Genomic DNA, 22,441 nt, shown 5'->3' on the forward strand with positions numbered 1-22,441 from the left:
ATGGTATCTCCAGTCTATTATAAAACTACTTTACAGGGATCCTCCTCAGCCTGAGAGATTTTCAACTTCAATTTTTTTTTAGGTTAACAGGAGCCACGTGTACATTTATAAAAGATGTTAATCCTGGAAAGCTGTTACTTGTGGAGTACAATTAGGTGGTTTCCAATTTCTTAATGTGGTCATGCCACTAGAGTGACTTTGTGATGATAACATTAATATCTGGTGTAAAAATCTCTTGAAGATGGCCTGAATTTACCAAAAACATAATTTTAATTGGTTATCTTTATGTAGAAAATATTTTTAAATATGTTGTTCTTGAAGGCTTCAATCTGAGAAATTCCCAAAACAGTGTTTTTAGTCTATTTTAATCCCATCATGTGCTCCTCCATAATACAGATCACAGATAATTATATTTTACAATCTTCTTGGCTTCTAGTTTTTTGTTTCTAAATACTCACATTCTTTCTTAGTACATGTAAGTGTATGATAGCACCAGTTCTTGAGCTCATTTAAGAGAACATCACATTCTATAGAACTGCTGCGTGTGTTTGTGGTTATATCACATTATTTCTTAAATTGTATAATCATTTATTCACTCAAGGAAATCTACTATACCACTGGGATAGGCACTGAATAGATCTTATTCATACATCAATGAATAAGATCAAGTCTCTACCCACCTATAAAGTACATGAATTGGTTAGTTAAAGAATGTACAGAGTTAAAAATCTGACACCCTCAGCCAACTCTATCTTCCAACAGTGGGTTAAAAAAATTAAATAGCAAATATGTGAGTACTGATTTTTATTTGAAATAAAAACCTTATGTAAAAGAAAATTATAATGGAAATTAAATAGTATATATAAATATGCTTATATATTATGTATTATAAAGATAAAAATTGGTTTTTTTTTTGGTTTGACGTTAAACTGTGTAAGATATGATACCTAAAGAGCAGATCAAAATTATATCCCTGCTGGGCACGATGGCTCACGCCTGTAATCCCAACACTTTGGGAGGCTGAGGCAGGAACGCTTGAACCGAGGAGTCTGAGACAAGCCTAGGCAAGATGGTGAGACTCAGTCTTACAAAAAATAAATTAACTGGGCCTGATGCCCCCACACCTGTGGTCCCAGCCACATGGGAGGCTGAGGCAGGAGGATCACTTGAGCCCAGGAGGTCGAAGCTCCAATTAGCTATGTTTGCACCACTGCACTCCTGCCTGTGCAACAGAGCAAGACCCTGTCTCAAAAAACAAAACAAAAACAAAAAACAAAAAAACAAAAAAAAACAGATCCTTGACTTTCAAACACTACCAAATTACAAGCCAAATTTGCTGGCAATAAAGAAAAGAATAAAATCACATTCACAGACTCTGTTTATTTTCATCCTATTCAAAACAGATACATCTTTGAACACAAAGGATGCCAGAGAATCCTGTTTATCAATAACTGTCAGATGACAGATGATTCGGAGTATTATGTGACAGCCGGTGATGAGAAATGTTCCACTGAGCTCTTCGTAAGAGGTAAAAATGAAATCTCTTATTGTGGTGACCAGGAGCTGTTGGCTTCTTCTCCCAGGGATAATGATCAAAGCGAAAGTAACTGCGGCTCCTCTACACTGGCAGTTATTATGGATCCTAACGAGTCTTCTGGTTTGTTGAAGACTAGGACAGCAGAGGGGAGAAAGAAAACCTGCTGAGTACAAATGCCTTATGTTTTGACTCAAGCCAAGCACTATTTTGCAAAAATAATTATTCTAGTTGTAGCTTTGAAACCCAACAGATTTTACTGGATAATCCTTGTTTCACACACTCAACTGATCACAAATAGGTTTCTCTTGAAACCAGCTTCATTAATAAGTGGTTGGTACCAAGCACACTGAAAATTATCATTTACTAAGACGTTGTGAAAAGAGCTGGAGGGTGTGAATACAGCCATGTCTTCCTTATTTTCTTTATGAGGGCTTCTGATTACAGACAACCCTGAGATCTCTGTCATCCATCTGGAACTAGGATCAAAGATTTGAGTTTTATATATTCTCCTTCATCAGAAATGTCTAGCATTTAGTATCTTCTTTGCTAAAAGAATAATATTTGATATATGTTTTGTTTGTTCTTGAGAACAATAATTGATTTGACTTGGAGAACTGTGAAAAAATTGGGAGAATTTACCCAGGGTTGCCTGCTATTTATTTTGCCAAGAACAGACATAGAAAACAAAACAAAACTCACAGACAGCCACAGTGGCTCATGTCTATAATACCAGCACTTTGGGAGGCCAAGGCACGTGATCACTTGAGATCAGGAGTTCAAGACCAGCCTGGCCAATGTGGTAAAATCTCGTCTCTACTAAAAATGCAAAAATTAGTTGGGTGAAGTGGCATGCACCTGTAATCCCAGCTACTCAGGAGGCTGAGGCAGGAGAATTTCTTGAACCTAGGAGGTGGAGGTTACATGAAGCCAAGATCACGCCACTGCACCCCAGCCTGGACAGCAGAGTGAGACTCTGTCTCAAAACAAGAACAAAAACAAAAACAAAAACCTCACTTACTGTTATCACCATGTCAACAATAGATGTTGCTTTCTCACTGTTGGTTTTTCATCTGTGAACAAATCAGGGCTCACGGGATAGGCTTTGGATATTTAATGATTCTGATTTCCCCTTTTTGTATACTAGAGCCTCCAATTATGGTGACCAAACAGCTGGAAGATACAACTGCTTATTGTGGGGAGAGAGTGGAATTAGAATGTGAAGTGTCTGAAGATGATGCCAATGTAAAATGGTAAATAGCCTTAATGAAGTCTGTCCATTTTTAATAGACAAAAAAAAGTGGACCTTCATAGTTGATAGAATAGGAAGTACAAGTAGCTTTTAAACCTTTGAAAAGAATCTCCACCTCATTTGTGTTAGTAGAGATGATAAATAAAAGTATACTAATATACTGGGGTTTTTCCACTCGTGAGACTGAAAAAAGAACCAGAGATCTATGTGGGTAAGCACGTAGGGAAGTGGGTACTTAATACTAAGTGGATGACTCAAGTTTACCCAAGTCTATTTGACCCCAAAGCCTATGGATGCTCTTAACCTTTATAGCAGGCTTCCTCTCACTATGCCCTATTGGCAACTTACATGAAAAAACATATTTAGTGTTTAGTAAGTTTAGTAAGACTTCTTTAGATGTCTTCTAAGTGGGCTTACTAATGATAGTTGTGTTAATTCGGTTTTAGAAAAGTTTCTATTTGATTTCTATTTGCAATGATTTTTAAGTACATATTTACATGTATTTTTCATGTAACCCCTAGTCACTTTATTTTCCTAGTACCTCAGGGGAAAAAAATTTAGACTGAGAATCACCAATTGCTTTTAGAAATAAGAGTGTATTTGTTTTGCTCAGGTGGGGAATGTTTTCTCAGGTTCCTTGTGAGTAATCTTAAAATTAAAAACTAGAAATTTTAAATCTTAAAATGAAATGTTATGTTGAAAGGTATAGTAAATTACACAGCAGGATTTGTAGTAATTGGTACAGTGTAGATTGTTCATTCTAATAGAGAATCATAGTTATCCTTAAAATGCATTAAATGATATTCTTACTAATGTGCTTCAAGAGCCTACATGGGGGTAATATCCACTCTTAGCAGTTGCACCTGATTCATCTTGAGTGCGAACAGGTGGCTCGTGTTCTTTTAACACAATTTTGTAGACAATATTTTTTACATTATGAATCTACTGATGGATAAAGAGATTGAGTCGTACATTTTTTAATTCAACAAATAGTTCTTGTGTGTCTCATAGCCTCCAGAAATTCTTCAGGATATTGCAATAAGCAAGATGGACAAGGTATTTTTCCTGAAGGATCTTTTACAAACCTTTTTAATATTTTATCTTAATTCAGGTTTAAGAATGGTGAAGAGATTATCCCTGGTCCAAAATCAAGATACCGAATTAGAGTTGAGGGTAAAAAACACATCTTGATCATAGAGGGAGCAACAAAGGCTGATGCTGCAGAATATTCAGTAATGACAACAGGAGGACAATCATCTGCTAAACTTAGTGTTGACTGTAAGTGAGACTTCTTTAGATGTCTTCTAAGTGGGCTTATTAATGATGGTTGTGTTAATTCGGTTTCAGAAAAGTTTCTATTTGATTTCTATTTGCAATGATTTTTAAGTATGTAAAATGGATTTCATTCCAGCTAAGTGTCTATGTCAGATCAATCAGGATATTTAAGGAAGGAACCACAACTCGGTTTAATAGTAGAGCACCAATATTAGGAAGGAAGTATAAAAATCACCTGCCAGAAAAGTTATAATTCCAAGACCGTAAAAATAGGGGATAAATACTTAGATATGATGTCATATCCTGATAATGTTAGCTAGCTATTCATCAAATAACCATTCAACACTCTGCAATTACATTTGGCATGAGAAGAAAGTAATTCAAACCAAAAGGGCTCAATTGAGAAGATTGTAAGAGCTAATTTGCTAGTAGGCTTCAGAGGCATGAGAGAATTAATGTACTTCCCTCAATGCCCTCTACTGCTAGTCAGTTAGCAATGGCAGAATCTCTCCCAATTTGCCATAAAAATTAAAACAGCAAATATCTCAAGATGATGTCACAAACAGAGCAGAAATCTTACTTCCACATTTATTGCTTAGTCCAGTTGCAGTTCATATAATCATTGAATTATTCAGGATCAATCCCAATACATTCCTTATGCTTTATGGAACTGTGGCCATTTTAGTTTAACATCAAGAAGTCTTTCAGCCATAGACAGATCCTTATCTGATATTTGTATTCATTTAAAGCAATTATAATCCATTCTGCTATGATGTAACATGTGCATTTCTAAAAATAATTATGCTATGCAAAGTCATGCAATAAAAACCATAGGGTTTGTAGGGGAAATGGGATTATGGGTATGACACTCAAGAATTTTGCTGGTTTAGTAGTCCGTTCTCATGCTGCTAATGAAGACATACCCAAGACTGGGTAATTTATAAAGGAAAAAGTTTCAATTGACTCACAGTTCCGCATGGCTGGGGAGACCTCAGGAAACTTACAGTCATGGCAGAAGAGAAAGTAAATATGTCCTTCTTCACATGGTGGCAGCAAGGAGAAGTGCCAAGCAAAATGGCAAAAGACCCTTATAAAACTGTCAGATCTCATGAGAACTCAGTCACTATCATAAGAACGGCAGCAGGGGGGTAACTGCCCCCATGATTCAATTACCTCCCACCATGTCCCTCCCATGACATGTGAGGATTATAGGAACTACAATTCAAGATGAGATTTAGGTGAGGGCACAGCCAAACCACATCAGTCAGCGACATATTTTTTAAAATATAAGAACCCAGTAAAAAGTAGTAGCACAGTTTTACACATGCTAAATGGTTAATAAATATAATAAATATGGCACTTAATGTTGAAAAAGACCTGAGATTTGCTTACAGAATTAATGCTGGAAGTGTTGTGGCTTGCGAACTGTTGTGAAGCAGTAGAAAGAGGATTATTCAAAATCTGATGAGTAGTTGTGACCTCAGATGTAAATGGGTGTGGCTTTTATCACATGGATGAACTGAGGTAGCTGATAGATGTTTGAGGTGTGAGTCTGCAGATTTTGTGCATTCCTTGCTGGGTCATTTCAGCGGGATGCAATTTTCTGCATTCACCTAGTTTTTCTAAGGAATGAAATTGTACAGAATCAAATGTGAAATTATCCTCTAATATATTAATTGCATTGGTACAGCTTCTCACTTTCAAAACAAACATTGTAGTAGAGCTCACTATACCATTGTGAAATGCCACCATCTTGGCCTGCTGGGAGTTTGGGCTTGGCATTTGTGATGGTCTATCATTTCTACAGTGAAACCTCTGAAGATTTTGACACCTCTGACTGATCAGACTGTAAATCTTGGAAAAGAAATCTGCCTGAAGTGTGAAATCTCTGAAAACATACCAGGAAAATGGACTAAAAATGGCCTACCTGTTCAGGAGAGTGACCGTCTAAAGGTGGTTCACAAGGGAAGGTAAGCGAGCCAGGTGACCCGCAAGTGAGGTTTGGTCCCATTTCTACTTTCTCCATTTTCTAAATTAAATATTTGGTGAGGATATTTGAAGGGTAGCCATAGGGAGATCATCTATTCCTGATTCTTTGCTTCCAACTAGCAAGAAGGTGTGATTTCTCTGTTGTATAGCATGTCCTACTCATAATCCTGTATCTGTACCTCACACTATGGTACTTTGTCTATTCAAAATCCATTCACTCTTTTTCCATTTAAACATGAAGTTAGAGGCCAGGAACCATGGCTCATGCCTGTAATCCCAACACTTTGGGATGCCGAGGCAGACGGATCAATTGAGCTCAGGAGTTCAAGAGCTCCTGGGCTACATGGCAAAACCTCATCTCTACAAAAAACACAAAAATTAGCCAGGCGTGGTGGCATGCACCTGTAATCCCAACTACTTGGGAGGTGGGAGGATGGCTTGAGCCCAGTAGTGGGAGGTTGAAGTGAGCTGAGATCACACCACTGCCTTTCAGCCTGGGAAACAGAATGAGAGAACTTGTCTCTAAAATAAATAATAAACATGAAGTTAGAGGAAAAATACTGAATTCTAATTGAGGACCTGATCAAATGGATTAACCGTCTCTAACCAATAAGTGTCACAATGCCTTCCCACAAATCTTTATTTGTGTAGGGGGCATAATATCCTAGAATCTGGCAAAGATCTAAGGCAAGAGTTCAACTTTGAATTCATGGGCTTTTAGGATATCATAAATGAACTTTAGGAAGCCCCATAACTCCTGTGAAATTGTGAGAAAATTCTGTGTATACAAAAATACATACTGTTTACACAGAAAGGATTCATAGTGTCCATCAGATATTCACTGGTTTGTGACCCCAATAAAGTTAAGAGCTATTGTTCTTAGGGTTTGGGATGTAAAGCCAAAATCAAGATTATTCTTGGCATCTCTTGAATCTTAAAGTATAGCATTATTGATATGTTCTATTTTAGCCTTTTTAAAGCTATGAGATAAAAAAAAGAATAATAGACTCTACATATACAATAAGAAGATTCTATTTGTGGAGATAATTCCATATAGTCCAAAATAAAGGTTTAATTTGAATCAATAAGTAGGATAATTAAGGCTTCTCATCCTCTCTCTCTCTCTCTCTCTCTCTCTCTCTCCCTCTCTTTCCTGCACTAAAGAAGTTAATCAGATAAAGGTCAAGTGTCTTTTCAGTCTGGGTCATATATAAACTAGATCTTTGGAGTCTTAGAAATACATTTTCCTTGTTTCCTTAGGATCCACAAGTTAGTGATAGCCAATGCCCTCACTGAAGATGAAGGTGATTATGTATTTGCACCTGATGCCTACAATGTTACTCTGCCTGCCAAAGTTCATGTTATTGGTGAGTAGATAAAATAATTCATTGCATAGTTGTGTTCTTTTTTGTTTGCTTTTGCTTACCATGGAATTATAATATATTCAAAACTAAGTGACATTTAAGGAAAAATACATCAATTGGTATTAATCACCAATCAGAAAGATTGGTGACTTATACCAACACCTTACAATAAAATGGTTTTGCAAGGTGCCAGGCACCAACTATCCTGACTCCTCTTATATTCTTTTTGATTAGATAAAATATTGGTTACTACCATCATACTAGCCAAACATTAGTGCAGATATTCACACAGAAATGACTGTCTGATAACAAAGACTATGCTTAATATTCTAGATCCTCCTAAGATCATCCTGGATGGTCTTGATGCTGACAACACAGTGACAGTGATTGCAGGAAACAAGCTTCGTCTTGAGATCCCCATCAGCGGAGAACCACCTCCTAAAGCCATGTGGTGCCGGGGAGATAAGGTTTGTTTTATGCTTGCACACACTCACATGCACACACAGATATGCATACACACTGCCTACCCCACCCCTTGCCCTCCATTATTCAGATGAAGGTAGAAAACAAATAAATGTACAGCAGTACAGTAAAGATGTAATTCCTTTGAAAAAGAAAGATGACTGATTTTCAGGCAAATCTGATCATCATTAATTTACTTCTCATATTTCTGACTATTATGTAGCAAAGCATGTTTTGATGCACAGTGAAAAAAGCCTCATTTTTATTCTAATGGAAATTGGGGGGATGAAAAAGAAAATGAATTATTAAATAAATAAATGATTTTTATTCTAATGGAAATTGGGGGGATGAAAAAGAAAATGAATTATTAAATAAATAAATGAACAAAGTCACTTTGGATAGTAATAAGTACAAGAAGATAATAAAAGAGAAGGATACAATAGCAAGTAACTGCATAGTCAATGGCAGCCTCTGTGAAGAACAAGGAACCCATTATGTGAAGATCAAAGAGAAGACATTTCCATACGGAGGCAATTGCAAGTGCAAAGGCCAAGGGGAGAGAATAAGCCTGATGTGTTGGAGGAACAGAAGGAAAGCCAGCATGGCTGGGGCAAAGTGAATGATTGGGAGAAATACAAGTGAGGGTGAAATGGTAGAGTAGTGCCAGCTCCAGTGTGACTCCGTGGCTTTCTACAAAAATAAAAGCAAAAAAAAAAAAAAATTACATTTAAAAAGAAGACATGAGGCTGGGCATGGTGGCTCATGCCTATAATCCCAGCACTTTGGGAGGCTGGGGCAGGCAGAACACCTGAAGCCAGGAGTTCCAGACCAGCCTGAGCCTGCATGGAGAAACCCCATCTCTACTAAAAATACAAAAAAATTAGCCAAATATGGTGGCAGCATGCCTCTAATTCCAGCTACTCGGGAGGCTGAGGCACAAGAATCGCTTGAACCCGGGAGGCAGAGGTTGCAGTGAGCCGAGATCACGCCACTGCACTCCAGCTGGGCGACAGAGTGAGACTCTATCTCAAAACAAATTTTTTTAATGTTAAAAATAAAATTAAATAATAAAAAGCAGAATGAGACTTCTACTTTCAACCAGAATTGAATAACAGGAACCAGATTTACCTACTCACTTGAAATAACCCCCAAAATAGACAAAATATGTGAACAATGGGTTTCAAGACATTGGATATCAGATCGTGAAAGACAATGACTATGAAATATGATAAACAAATGAAATAAGCCCTATAATTGCCTCAAGCTTATTGCCATAAAAGAGTATCCAGGCAGTGGCACAAGGAAGAAAAACCTGGACAGAACCCAGTGGACTCCCTAAGTTTAGGACTCCCATTGTACAAGGAGACCAAGGCAGCTAGAGTTCATAGGATACATACTATACATACTGGAGGAAAGAGCTGCACAGAGAGTTCCCCTGGAGCTCTGCAGAGGATCATGCTCAAGTATTCAGCAAAGATCAGTGCACATTTATGAGGAAACTACCCAAGATTCAAGAAAGGAACATATGAAAGGATTAAAGAGAAGTGGACTGGCACTCACACAAGGCCAATAGTAGTGCCTGTTCCCCCTAGCTAGACATGAAAACCTCATCATTCACAGTGCGTTGAGTAGAGTACTCACGAAAGCCTTGCCTTGGTTGCAGGAATAATTAACCCTAGACTGAGCACTGTCATGGACCCACCTAATAAGTCATGAAAACAAGTCTAAAAGATTCAATCAATTTCCAAATAATTTAATTGCATTTCAAAACAAAGCTCAAGATTTATATAGGAATACAAAAATATCAAGCACCCAACGCGACAAAATTAGCAATATCCTGCCATCCAGTCAAACATTATGGTAGAGAAATAAGCAGGAAAACACAGCTCAAAATGAGAAAAGTCAGTTACAGCCAATTCAGATCTCACATGTAAATTAGATTAGCAGTCGAGCATATGAAAATAGTTATTTTAACTGTATTCCATACGTTCAAAAAGTTAGGTGGAGAAATGTTAAGCTCTCCATTTAAATTAAATTTAAGAGAAATTTAATAAAATAAAATAAAAATTAAGAGAAAGTTAAGTGAAAAAAGTGAAATGAAATGGAAAATATAAAAAGATCCAAATCTAATCACCTACAGATGAAAGCAATAAAATGTCTCAGATAAAAAATATGTAGATGGAATTAATAGCTAATTAGACATTGAAGGCGAATTTGAAGACATAGCAATAGAAATGATCCAAAATGAAACGCAAGAGAAAAAGTCCAAAAAAATTTAAAGAATCAGTTAGACTTCAAATTTTCATTCGGGCATGTAATCAGCTTAGAAGTTGCCACTCTATCCTAACAAGTAAAAAGCTGGACAAATGGAAAAACTAGCAACTCCTCTTACATATGTCAGAGAAGTGAGGATGCAGGGCAAACTGCCGAAATGTGAGAGTGCAGTGACACATTGAAAGTGTTCAGGGTGAAAACCCACCAACCTAGAATTCTGTACCCTCTGAAATTATCTTTCAAAAGTGAAGGAGAAGTAAAGACTTTCTCAGACAAACAAAACTTTAGGGAATTTGTTGCCAATGGATCTGTCTTGCAAAAAAATATTAAAAGATGTTCTTCAGAAAAAAGGAAAATAATATAGGTCAGAAACTCAGATCTACATAAAGAAAAAAAGAGTATAAAATAATGAATAAGTGAAGGTAAAATAAACTTTTTCATTTTTCCTACTCTCAGTTGATCTAACAAATAATACTTTGTTCAAAATGATAAAAGCAACAATGTATTCAATTAGGTATGCTTATATAGTTATATTTATGTATTTTATATATAAGTGAAATGAATGACAGCAATAATACAAAAAATGGGAGAAAGGAATTAGGGACATTTCATTATTTTAAAGTACATGCACTACTTGTGAACCACTGTAGTGTTGTTTGAAAGTGGAGTTGGGTTAATTGTAAATATATATTGTAAACTAGGGAAACCACTTTAAAAAGTTTAAAAAAGAGGAAGTAAAATTAATATGCTAATAAAGGAGAGAAAATGAAATCACATAGAATGCTTAATTAAAACCACAAAAGGCAGAAAAAAATGTAGAAGACAATAATAGGAACAAAGAAGAAGGGCAACCAATAGAAAATAATAACAAATATGACAGATATTGATCCAGCTATACCAATATTTACTTTAAATGTCAATGGTCCAAATATACAAATTAGAAGCCCAAAATTGTCAGAGTAGAGCAAAAACATGACCCAAAGATATGTTGACTATAAGAAACCCAGTTTAAATATAAAGTTGCATCCCTTAAAGTATAGGGAGGGAGAGAGACATGCTGTGCTAAGACTAAACAAAAGAAAGTATGAGTAACCATATTAGCTTCAGACAATGCAGACTACAAAGCGAAGAAATTTATCTGGAATACAAATGAGCGTTACATAATGATAAATGGGTCAATACTCCACGAAGGCCTAATAATCCTTAACATGTATACACCTAACAACAGAGCCTCAAAATATATGAGACAAAAACTGATAGAACGGCAATGAAAAATAGATGCATTCACTATTATAGTTGGAGATTTTGACATCCCTCTATCAGAAATGGGCAGATTCAGCAGACAGAAAATCAGTAAGGACATAGCTGAACTCAACAGCACTATCAATCAATTGTATATAAATAACATCTATAGATTACTTCATCCAACAGCAGCAGATTACACATTCTTTTCAAGCACACATAGCATATTCACCAAAATAGAACACATTCTAGGCCATAAAAACACCTTAACAAATTTTTAAAAATAGAAGTCATATAATATCTGCTCTCAGGGACAATGGAATTAAACTAAAAATAAATAAATTACAGAAGAGAAACTAAAAATCAATACATAACAGAAAAATAGCTGAAAATCCCTCAAATTCCTGAAGATTAAACAACACACTTCAAAGATGAAATCTTAAAAGAAAATTTAAAATATATTGAATTAAATGAAAATACAACATATCAAAATGTTTAAGTTGCAGCAAAAGCAGTGCTTAAAGGGAAATTAATGGCAATGATTGCATATATTTAAAAATAAGAAAGACCTAAAACCGGTAATCAAAGTTTACGTGTTAGAAAACAAGAGAAAGAAGAGTAAATTAAATTCAAAGTAAGCAGATAAAAGACATGATACAAATTAGTGCAGAAATAAATGAAATTGAAAACTGGAAATTAATAGAGAAATTAACAAAAGCTGGTTCTTTGTAAATATCAATAAAACGTATAACCCTCTAGCCGGGCTAAGTAGGAAAAGAAGAGTCAAGGCTAATTAACAGAAATGAAAGAGGGACATTACTACAAATCCCATGGACATTAAAAGGATAGTTAAGGAATATTATGAACAACTCTATGCCCATAAATTTCACAACCTAGTTGAAATGGACCAACTCCTTGAAAGATACAATCTTCTAAAACTCACACAAGAAGAAATAGGCAATCAGAAAAGGATTATCTCTATTAAACAAATTGAATCAATAATTAATAACCTTACAAAACAGAAAGCAACAGGCCCCAATGGGTTTGTTGGTAAATTCTACCAAACATTTAAGAAAGAAATTGTGCCTTAATCTCTTTCAGAATGCTTCCTAATTCAATCTATGAGGTCAGTTTTATCCTAATATCAAAACCAGAAAATTTCAGACCAATATCTCTCACAAATGTAGATGCAAAAATTCTAATGAAACATTAGCCACGAGGTCAGGAGATCGAGACCATCCTGGCTAATACGGTGAAACCCCGTCTCTACTAAAAATACAAAAAAAATTAGCCGGGCGTGGTGGTGGCGCCTGTAGTCCCAGCTAGTCGGGAGGCTGAGGCAGGAGAATGGCGTGAACCCGGGAGGCGGAGCTTGCAGTGAGCCGAGATCGCGCCAACGCACTCCAGCCTGGGCGACAGAGCGAGACTCTGTCTCAAAAAAAAAAAAAAAAAAAAAAAAAAAAGAGCAAATCAAACCCAACAATGTATGAAAAGAATTATACACCAAGACCAAGTGAAATTCACTCTAGGTATGCAATGCTGGCTCAAAATTTGAAAATCAATTAATGTAATCCACTACATCAACAGGCTAAAGGAGAAAAGTAACATGATTATATCAACCGATGCAGAAAGAATCTTTGACAAAATGCATGAAGAAAACTCTCAGCAAAATGGAAATAGAGGGAAATGTATTCAATCTGATAAAAAAAAATCTACCATAAAAAGAAAAACCCAACAGCTAAAGTTATACTTAACAGTGAGAAACTTGACGCTTTCCTACCAAGATCAGAAATAATGCAAGAGTGTCCTCCTGTCACCACTGCTTTTTAACATTTTACTGGAAGGCTTAGCTAATGCAATGAAAGGAAAAAAGCGTATACAAATTGGGAAAGAAGAAATAAAATGGTCCTTGTTCACAGATGACATGGTTGTGTAGAAAATCTAAAAGAATTGATACAAAGGAGATGGATTAGCTTTGGGAGTGAGAAAAATAAAAAATAAATAAAAACAAAAGAGAACATCTATTAAAATCTTACATTAGAATTTGGCTGATATGAGGAAATTTTGTTCTATTACAAAATGGAAGAATTAGAGAATTATTTCAGGTATTCTTACTGTGATCACAACCTCAGGTTATTGAAGACTTATGAGTCCTGATACAGACACAAAAGAGTAGAGAGTTTACCTAGTATTTAGTGGCAAATAACCAGTTTCTAAATTACTTTGACCTTCTCTGTTTTTCCTCTTTGTATATTGGCTATTGATTGTCTTATAGAAGATACAACCTGGGAATCAGAAAAATGTAATCCTGCTTTAAATTTCAGGTTTAAGAAAGAAGAAAAAAAGTGAAAAAAAAGAAGAAGAAAATAAAAGAAAGAAAATATAATAGGAGGCTCAATCTCGCTCTGTCTTTACTTTGGGAATTAGATGTGCATTCTTTTATGTTTTTACTAGAAAAAGAAAATGGAAAATTGGCCTTGCAGCCTTCTTCAATCCTTTTCAGTATTTAAAAATTTTCCAAACATCTAAGAAAATGAACAAATCATTATTTAGTTTCTGATAGGAGTTTGAGGGTTTCTAATTTCATACACAGGGATTCCTCTCCTTGAATGACATGTCTGCACTTGTATTTTTAGTCCTCCAATTTTCTCTTGGGAAAGTTGGTGGCTAGTGGGCTTTGGGATCAAATCCCATTTCTGCTACTTCCTACCTGTGTGACCTTGAGCAAGATAAGTCTCAGTTTCTTTATGTGTAAGATGGTATAATAATACCTTGTCATTAGAGTTGGGGGAGAATTAAACTGAGAAAACATATAATAGGCATGAACACTATATAGTTACACTATATAGTCCACCAAATACACTATATAATCTATACACTATACACTCTATAGTCTGCTGAATTGCTCAATTTATAAGAGACTCTGAAGTAGCCCTTGTTATTGTGTAAATCATGCCACATTTTGTTTCTCCACTTCTTAGGCTATTATGGAAGGCAGTGGCCGGATAAGAACAGAATCTTACCCTGATAGCAGCACTCTGGTCATTGATATAGCTGAAAGAGATGACTCTGGTGTTTACCACATCAATCTGAAAAACAAAGCTGGAGAGGCACATGCAAGCATCAAGGTTAAAGTTGTGGGTAAGTCCTCCAGGTAAACACACTTCTAGAATCAAGCTGACATGTCAAGATTCAGAGTAGACTTTCCTTCTTTATCCTTTCCTTCCATTTCCTTCCTTTGTCTTTCCCTTGTCTTCTTTTTTTTTTCTTGCCTAGAGGACTTATCATTGGAGAAAGAAGAGCTAAGGTCAGCCATTTGGGGTTGCTGGTCATTAGCTCTCCAAAGTCATATTCCCTTTTGGTGCCCTTTAAACATCACTGAAACACAATTGCTAAATAACTTCCCACATCACAATCATTACAGAGGGATTAGATCTGCCTTGGTCCTTAGACAACTATCTAAGTGCATTTTTCCTAAGCCCAAAGCTGAATAAAATGAGTCTAGCAGATTACTACTGTTCCAAGGTCTGATGCTCTCCTCTTCTTACTTTAGTTTCTCCTTAAATGACATATTTCAAATTGACCAAAAACTGAGGTCATTTTTATCAGACACTGAACTATACTTACAAGATATTGTGACTTGCCATTTTTGACTTGGATTTCTACCAGCCAACATCTTGAGTCTTGTAAAACTCTTTGATTCAGTTCTGCGGAAGTTCACTTTGTAGTTAAAAACAACAACCACAACAACCATATTCAACATTTAGACAATAATTTCTTGGTTAACATTTTCAAGGTAAGGAATGAGAGTCTTGGGTTTCATATGGGGCTTATTCTGTAATGTTGGGACACCGGTTTAAGGGATTTGGAGACATCATTATTTTTATTTCAGGCAAGGGGTGGGCTCATCTTCCCTTATCCCATATTGAGCACAAATTTTTGCCCAAATTAGTCACTAACTTGTATTAGTCTGTTTTCACGTTGCTGATAAAGGCCTACTAGAGACTGGGTAATTTATAAAGAAAAAGAGGTTTAATGGACTCACAGTTCCTTGTAGCTGGGGAGGCCTCACAATCATGGTGGAAGGTAAAAGCCATGTCTTCCATGGCAGCAGACAAGAGAGAGAGAATGAGAACCAAGCCAAAGGGGTTTCCCCTTACAAAACCATCAGATCCTTTGAGACTTACTCACTACCACGAGAACAGTATGTGGGAAACTGCCCCTATGATTCAATTCTCTCCCACCAGGTCCCTCCCACAACATGTGGGAATTACGGGAGCTACAATTCAAGATGAGATTTGGATGGGGACACAGCCAAACCATATCATAAGCATAATTCAGTAAACATGGGAAAGTACTCAGAAATAACAGTTTCAATGATTATCACCAAGAAACATATTTTCCTATTAACTTTTTTTTTCTACTCCCTCTTCCTTATTTTACTTTATCCTATTTTTTTGTCTGCCACAGACTTCCCTGATCCTCCAGTGGCACCGACTGTGACAGAGGTGGGAGATGACTGGTGTATCATGAACTGGGAGCCTCCTGCCTACGATGGAGGCTCTCCAATCCTAGGTAACTGCATGTTGGTTAGTCTGTGTAACTGCCAGTACAGTTGTGTCCTCTTTACGCATCTTAGTACAGAGCACATTTTAAAGTATTGCATTTAGAAGAAAACCTATTTTACTGTGACTTTATGCATTCAAAATGAAATATATATGTTGAGATGCTCTGTAATTACTGGAGATTTAAATAGCTCTGATGAATATCATCTGATTGCTGGTTTTCTTTTTTTGTTTGACATTTATACACACTAATTTTGAAGCAACTATAAGCCCAACTTCCACCATCCTAGCCAGTGAACGTCTGATTCTACATGATTTTGTCTATGAAGAAATTTATTTTAGAATTAAATAATTAGGCTGAGCATTGTGGCTCATACCTGTAATCCCAGCACTTTGGGAGGCCTAGGTGGGTGGATCACTTGAAGCTAGGAATTCGAGACCAGTCTGGCCAACATGGTAAAACCCCTCCTCTATTGAAAACACAAAAATTAGCCGGGCATGGTGGTGCACACCTGTGGTCCCAGCTACTCACTACTCAGGAGGCTGAGGTGCGAGGATCACTTGGGCCCGGGGGCGTGGAGGTTGCAGTGAGCCAAGATCACACCACTGCACTCCAGCCTGGGCAACAGAGTGAGATTCTGTCTCAAAAAAAAAAAAAAAAAAAAAAGAAAGAAAGAAAAGAAAAAATATTTAAATGCTTAGAAGCATTTGCTTCCCCTATGCCATGAGAATTTTTTCTCTTTGCTAATAATGAGACTCATGAAACTGGTCATTTCCCTCTTCTTATCTTCCTTGCTGGGACTCAGAGTCAACTACATTGCCTCTGATTATATTGTTCACCTACAGTGACTAAGTTGCTATGGCTGACTTAACTGTGATCCATTTTTCTTCTCTTTGCAGTATAATTTTAATTTCTTAGTCCCATTATTTTCATCTATATTTTATATTAATATTTCTATTCTCTTGGAATAAGATAGGTTAAAAATATTTACATACATATATGACTATTTCACATAGATTGATGACAAAATGCAAAATTTTAAGGACTTCTATTATCTGACAATGTTTAATTTCAGAGACCAAGGAAAAACCTTAGTTTTCATTTTGCATACCTGCAGGATATTTTATTGAGAGGAAGAAGAAACAAAGCTCCAGGTGGATGAGGCTGAATTTTGATCTCTGCAAAGAAACAACTTTTGAGCCCAAGAAGATGATTGAAGGTGTGGCCTATGAGGTCCGCATCTTTGCAGTCAATGCCATTGGCATCTCCAAGCCCAGTATGCCCTCCAGGCCTTTTGTTCCTTTGGGTAAGTCAAGAGAGATGAGTCTTTGTCATCAGAATCATTGCCCCAGAGTATGACTGCTTTCTCTCTGATCCCTAACTGGAACAGGCCTGGACACTTCTTAGAGTTGTAGGTGGGCAGGAGCTTGAAACAGTTAGGTACAATTTTATGTCTAAGAAATTAAAAAGTAGGTTTGGTCAAGTTGAATAACTTCATAACATAGGCCCTAGAATTCGTTACCATAATTCCAGTGCCAACTGTGGGTGGCTCTGATTGCCATTCCCCAGTGAAAACATATTGCTGAGTCCATGGACATGTGAGTGCTTTCCATTTGCCCTTCTGAAGGTATTAACCTATTAATATAACCCAGCTTAGTGTAAACAACTATCACTGAAACAAATTGAGATCGGTTCAACAGGCTACACTTGGAAACTGGTTTCTTTGCTTTACGGTCACACCTTAAATGTTATCTATTAAATCAAAAAAGTTAGTTCAGTGAAGGCAAAAAAAAAAAAGATATCTCCATTATTTTATGGCAATGAGGTATTTTTTTCAATGGAAAAAAATGTAATACAAGAGTTTGCACTTGGAAATTAGAGAGCAATGGGAAAATTACTCTAGATCATTAGATCCCAAACCTTGCCTTCTTCAACTTCTTTGGGCCTCCCAGCTTCCTACACCGGCTTCTCAATTTGGAAAAAAAATACATGACAGCATTTCCAAAATTCTCACATTGATCAGCTCTTTGCCTTACACACATCCATGCTCAAGGTGTCTTAATTGAATTTCATTAAGATGTAGGGCTTTTGTGTCTATTTTTATTTGTATCCCCATTGATTTTATCACAGTTCCTGCACTATAGCTGTGTAGTAAATAGTTTATTCTTTTCTGTCTCTTTTATCTTTAAGCTGTAACAAGCCCTCCTACTCTTCTGACTGTGGACTCTGTCACTGACACGACTGTCACGATGAGGTGGCGCCCCCCAGACCACATTGGTGCAGCAGGTTTAGATGGCTATGTGCTAGAGTATTGCTTTGAAGGAAGTAAGTACAACCAGTAGATAAAATGAATACTGTCATCAATAGGTGAGATATGTCCCTCCCCTTTCTTTTGTCTCTCTTTCTTGAGAACGCATCACCTTCCTACGAAAATAAGATCAAGCCAAACGTCATCCTTCTGAGATGTATATAAACTAAGCCCTTTTTTAGTACTTGGTGCTTATAAATTGATATCTCAAAAGTATCTTGGCTAGGCTGCCAGATTGGACACTATAATTGAACTAAGAGATGGGAGGAAGAGATTGTAACAAAACTTTGGGGACTTCCACTTCTTAAACTGTGGAATTGAATTGCACCACAGCAATATAAAAGTCTAGTTATGATGAAGCCAGTTGGAAATTCTAAAACCTATAATGAGCTGAAGTTAACTATCAAAAGAGTGACCTATTTTGGGTAATAAAGGGAGACTACATATTTGGCTAGTAATCATCACCTGCCTTCATCTAAAAATAAGATGAATTAAGAACCGCTCTTAGTTTTAAAGGAAGCAGCATTAAATCCTCGAGTGTATAAGAAATAAGTTCAATATGTAGCAGTAACTTATCTCAGGAGTTGGGGATATAAAAATGTAATCAGTTTAATTTAGGAGGGGAAGAGAAACAAGGCCATAAATTTTTAAAATCACTGATAGAAATAATAGAAAAAGAAAAAATGACAGAAGAAAATATGGGCCAGAATTACCTGAAAACCAAAAGAATGTGAAACTTACCAAAATCCTGTTGTGTTTCTTGGTTTCTTATTTGCCATAACTAGAAAGGGATGACATTTGAAAATGGCTCTGGACTTGGGTTCCATTCTAGATGATGGTAGGTAAACAATCTCCCAGGAAACTTGTTCAAATTCCACAAACAGTAGCCCAAGACTTCACCTCCAGGAAAACTCTTTGGACACCAAACTTTAACATAGATCCTTGAAGTGAAGGAAGGAGGTTACGAAGCACATTTGGGAAATCAGGAATGTGAACACAAATGCACTTCCCCTGGAGGAAACTCACTATGGAGAAGAAACTTCCTATGAAGAGAAAACTGCTGAAAAAGAAATCCCAGGTGCCTGGATTGGGGCACCTGTGGAAATGCTCACCTCTATTCTGGAGGGAGGAAGAGGAGAGGGACAATGAAGTATCCTGATACCCCTCAATCCCTCTTGCGCCTCCTCCACACACAGAGTCCTATAATTGGTTTCTCCAGGATTTAAAAAGCCACTAACCAAAAGCAGTGGAAACGTCAGAAACCTCCCAGGGTTAACCCAGTAAGGGAAGGGGATAGTGTCACTAATGCAACAAGTAAATTCTTGAGCACTTCAGTTTATTCCTCTTCCATCCTCCTGCCCCCGTTTAAAAAAGTCATGAGCGCTCCATTCTGTTTTTTTGTATTATCCAGCCAGCAGAATATCCCTATCTTATGTGTGATGTGGCCTTTGAGCATAAACCTTTTGTGTATGTATGAATCGAGCAAATTCTTTACTCTTTTCTTTCTGATAGGTTTAAAAAGTAAGAAGATACAGCAAAATGATAGATGGCTGTCATTTTGATGTTACCCACCTTAGATAAAATACAACGAAGTGTATTTTACAAAATGTTGCGTGTGGTCGGTGTAGATACATATGTATATCCGTATATACATATGTATATGTACACAGTCATTATTATGTATATATTTTGCCGAGTAACGTTCTGGAATTAGCTTTCTATGGGAGTTCTCTCACAACGTGTATCTCTTTCTTCTTGCAGTCTTTTCTTATTTTCTTTATGTGGCTGCCGACTCTTCATTCTCTTTTAATGGCTGTTGTCCTCCAGACTAATTTTCTATAGTGTTTAATGCTTTTAGAGACATCAGGTTTTATTCTGTAAGAGAATTCTTTGTTTTGTAAGATCGTGTGTTGTTTTGGACTCTGCCTTTCTCTCGTTTTTGTTTTGTTATTATTTTTTTAATGCCTGCAGCATTTTACTCTTCTTTGTTTTCTTTCTGCACTCTAGTTTTTTCTTTCCTTTCTTAAAAATTCTCCTCACATGTTAAATAACTTACATGTTCCTTCCTCATCCCCTGGGACACCATCTTCTTTGTCTGTGTTTCCCCAATTAAAGTGGTTCCAATGTGAAGAGATGGGCTATTTTTGTTCCCCCTCTGGTCTTGTTTCGTCCTGTTTTCTCTTGAAATTGTCTCTTTTACTAGTTCTTCACTCTTTTGTACATGTTTTCTGAGTCTCTTATTTTCACTTTCTCATCCACTGTCTCTTGACTGTGAAAATACCAACACAGAAGCTCCCAAGCAGACCATTTGTTTAAAGATGTATCTCTTTTTCAAAGACATAAAGAATTTTTATTCTCCACATGCCTTACTAGCTGCCAGGATATTCTAGTTGCCTGTCCCTTCTCCTTGATACTCCTGTTAGGGTTAGAACAAGAGAGAGGCAAAAGTTCCAAGGGACAGCCAGTCCAGTCCCCAATGCCTCCACTCCTCTCCTGATACTGAGAAAGTCATCATCCCAAACCAGTGGGTATGCCCAAGACCACCCTGTGAGCCGCCCATGTGGGATGCGGAACCCTGGGCAGGCTCAATTTGTTTTCTTGACAGAGTTCATTGTCATGGGAACCAGAACTGCCTCCTGAGCTGCTGGGGCAGCCTCCAATTCTATTCAGAACTTGGACCCTGGTAAAACACGGCTGGCCTTATCCCAACGGCCTGTACTCCCAGTCTTGAATGAGGGAGCCCCACTGTGGGAGCACCGTGTTCCCTGGGGACCCAAGAGAATCCTCCCCTGCTGGGGTGGCAGAGACAGGCGCAAGGATAGACTGTCTCACTGTGCGCTGCTCCCTCGCAGATTCCAGGACCTGCTCCTCTGTTTTCTTCAGGGTCTTGCTTTGTTCTTGTCTATCTCTTCTTCCCACCACTGGAGGTGTCCCAGCCTCCTTTCTCCTCTTCTCTATTCTTTTCTTTTTTCTCCTCTTCTCTGTGGCAGGTGCCTCAGGTCAGAAGCCACAGTCTGCACAGAGCAGGCTGTGCTCTCCTGAGGAACCCCCCTAATACCGTTTGGTCTCTTCCGTCACTGCTCTGAGGACAAATCTCTTTGCACACTTTGCATACTTTACTAACAGAGAATGCTGACTGCTGATACGATATTATTCTGGTGTGAAAGTGGGTGTCTTTAATTAATTTTAATGACGGATTCTCAAAGGTACATCAGCAAAACAGTCTGATGAAAATGGGGAGGCTGCCTATGATCTGCCAGGTAAAGTATTCCGTGAAGCTCTCAAATTTTCTTACTATATTATAATGTTTCTGGGAATATTGAATGACCAAGCATGAAGAATACTCATCACACACACACACACACACACACATACACACATACACACACACATCCTTAGAGTTGGGGGAGAGGGAGCAGTGAGTTAATAATGTGGGATCAAAGTCTTCTTTCTTCCTGTGGGCAAAATGCATACTAACTTTCAGATGCTGAAACATTTGTAAGCCCTGAATGCTGGGTTAAAATTCTCTTGATGTGATACACAAGCTGCCAAAAACTTTTTAAAATTAGATTTTGGTTGCAAGGATAGAATTCTACCAACTCCTTATGAGGAATCAGCCCATGAACTGTTTTCTCTTTGTGATATAAGCTTTTTCTCTTCATCAATGTGAATAAATACGATCAAGTTCCCTCTATCCATGTTAGTGTCTTACAATAGTAAATCAGCCAAGATAAAAACATATTATATGACTATAAAGGTCAATGTCTCATTCATAAAGATAGCCTTTTCCTGTTTTTCTGAACTTTAATGTGTATAGATGACTAGCTATCATGATTGCATGAATCATTATAAAACCAAATTGGAATAAAACTGCTACAGAATTCTTGTGGACAGTTACTATTATTCAGGATGCTTTCATGCTGAATAAAGATTTTTCAGAAACAGCAGAATCTTATAGTTTATTTTTCCTATTATTTATGTTAGCTATTTTAGGCTGTTTTTTATTTAATATATGAAAAATGTCCACCCATGTAGTCAGAGTCCAGACCAAAGTCAAAATGTCTCTAAATGATGTATTATTATGAGTAAAATACTAATTTGCAGTTGACTGTAATGGTTAAGATGATTTTTTTCACTAAACAGCATTCCTCCTTCTTTTCCTTTTCTTTTACGGA

General features: G+C 37.0%; 1 protein-coding gene and 1 long non-coding RNA gene across 2 annotated transcripts in view; one reads left to right on the plus strand and one right to left on the minus strand.

Annotated features, from left to right (window-relative positions):
• The window catches only part of MYBPC1 (myosin binding protein C1), an 89,418-nt gene that overhangs the window by 49,033 nt on the left and 17,944 nt on the right, over positions 1-22,441 (plus strand). Inside the window, exons 10-20 of the mRNA XM_063593598.1 lie at positions 1,404-1,528; positions 2,682-2,787; positions 3,898-4,064; positions 5,869-6,031; positions 7,311-7,417; positions 7,748-7,881; positions 14,374-14,533; positions 15,863-15,967; positions 17,076-17,264; positions 18,149-18,283; positions 21,473-21,526. Of these exons, the coding sequence (XP_063449668.1) occupies positions 1,404-1,528; positions 2,682-2,787; positions 3,898-4,064; positions 5,869-6,031; positions 7,311-7,417; positions 7,748-7,881; positions 14,374-14,533; positions 15,863-15,967; positions 17,076-17,264; positions 18,149-18,283; positions 21,473-21,526 (1,445 nt within the window). The remainder of the gene's footprint in view (positions 1-1,403; positions 1,529-2,681; positions 2,788-3,897; positions 4,065-5,868; positions 6,032-7,310; positions 7,418-7,747; positions 7,882-14,373; positions 14,534-15,862; positions 15,968-17,075; positions 17,265-18,148; positions 18,284-21,472; positions 21,527-22,441) is intronic.
• On the minus strand, positions 1,362-21,523 carry LOC134728497 (uncharacterized). Its single transcript, XR_010108950.1, has 5 exons — positions 19,839-21,523; positions 19,008-19,207; positions 14,416-14,672; positions 5,454-5,683; positions 1,362-1,669 (listed from the first exon to the last, which is right to left on the minus strand). It is a non-coding gene; the product is annotated as an uncharacterized LOC134728497 (long non-coding RNA).

Source organism: Pan paniscus, chromosome 10 (genome assembly GCF_029289425.2).
Source record: "Pan paniscus chromosome 10, NHGRI_mPanPan1-v2.0_pri, whole genome shotgun sequence".
Taxonomy (NCBI): Eukaryota; Metazoa; Chordata; class Mammalia; order Primates; family Hominidae; genus Pan; species Pan paniscus.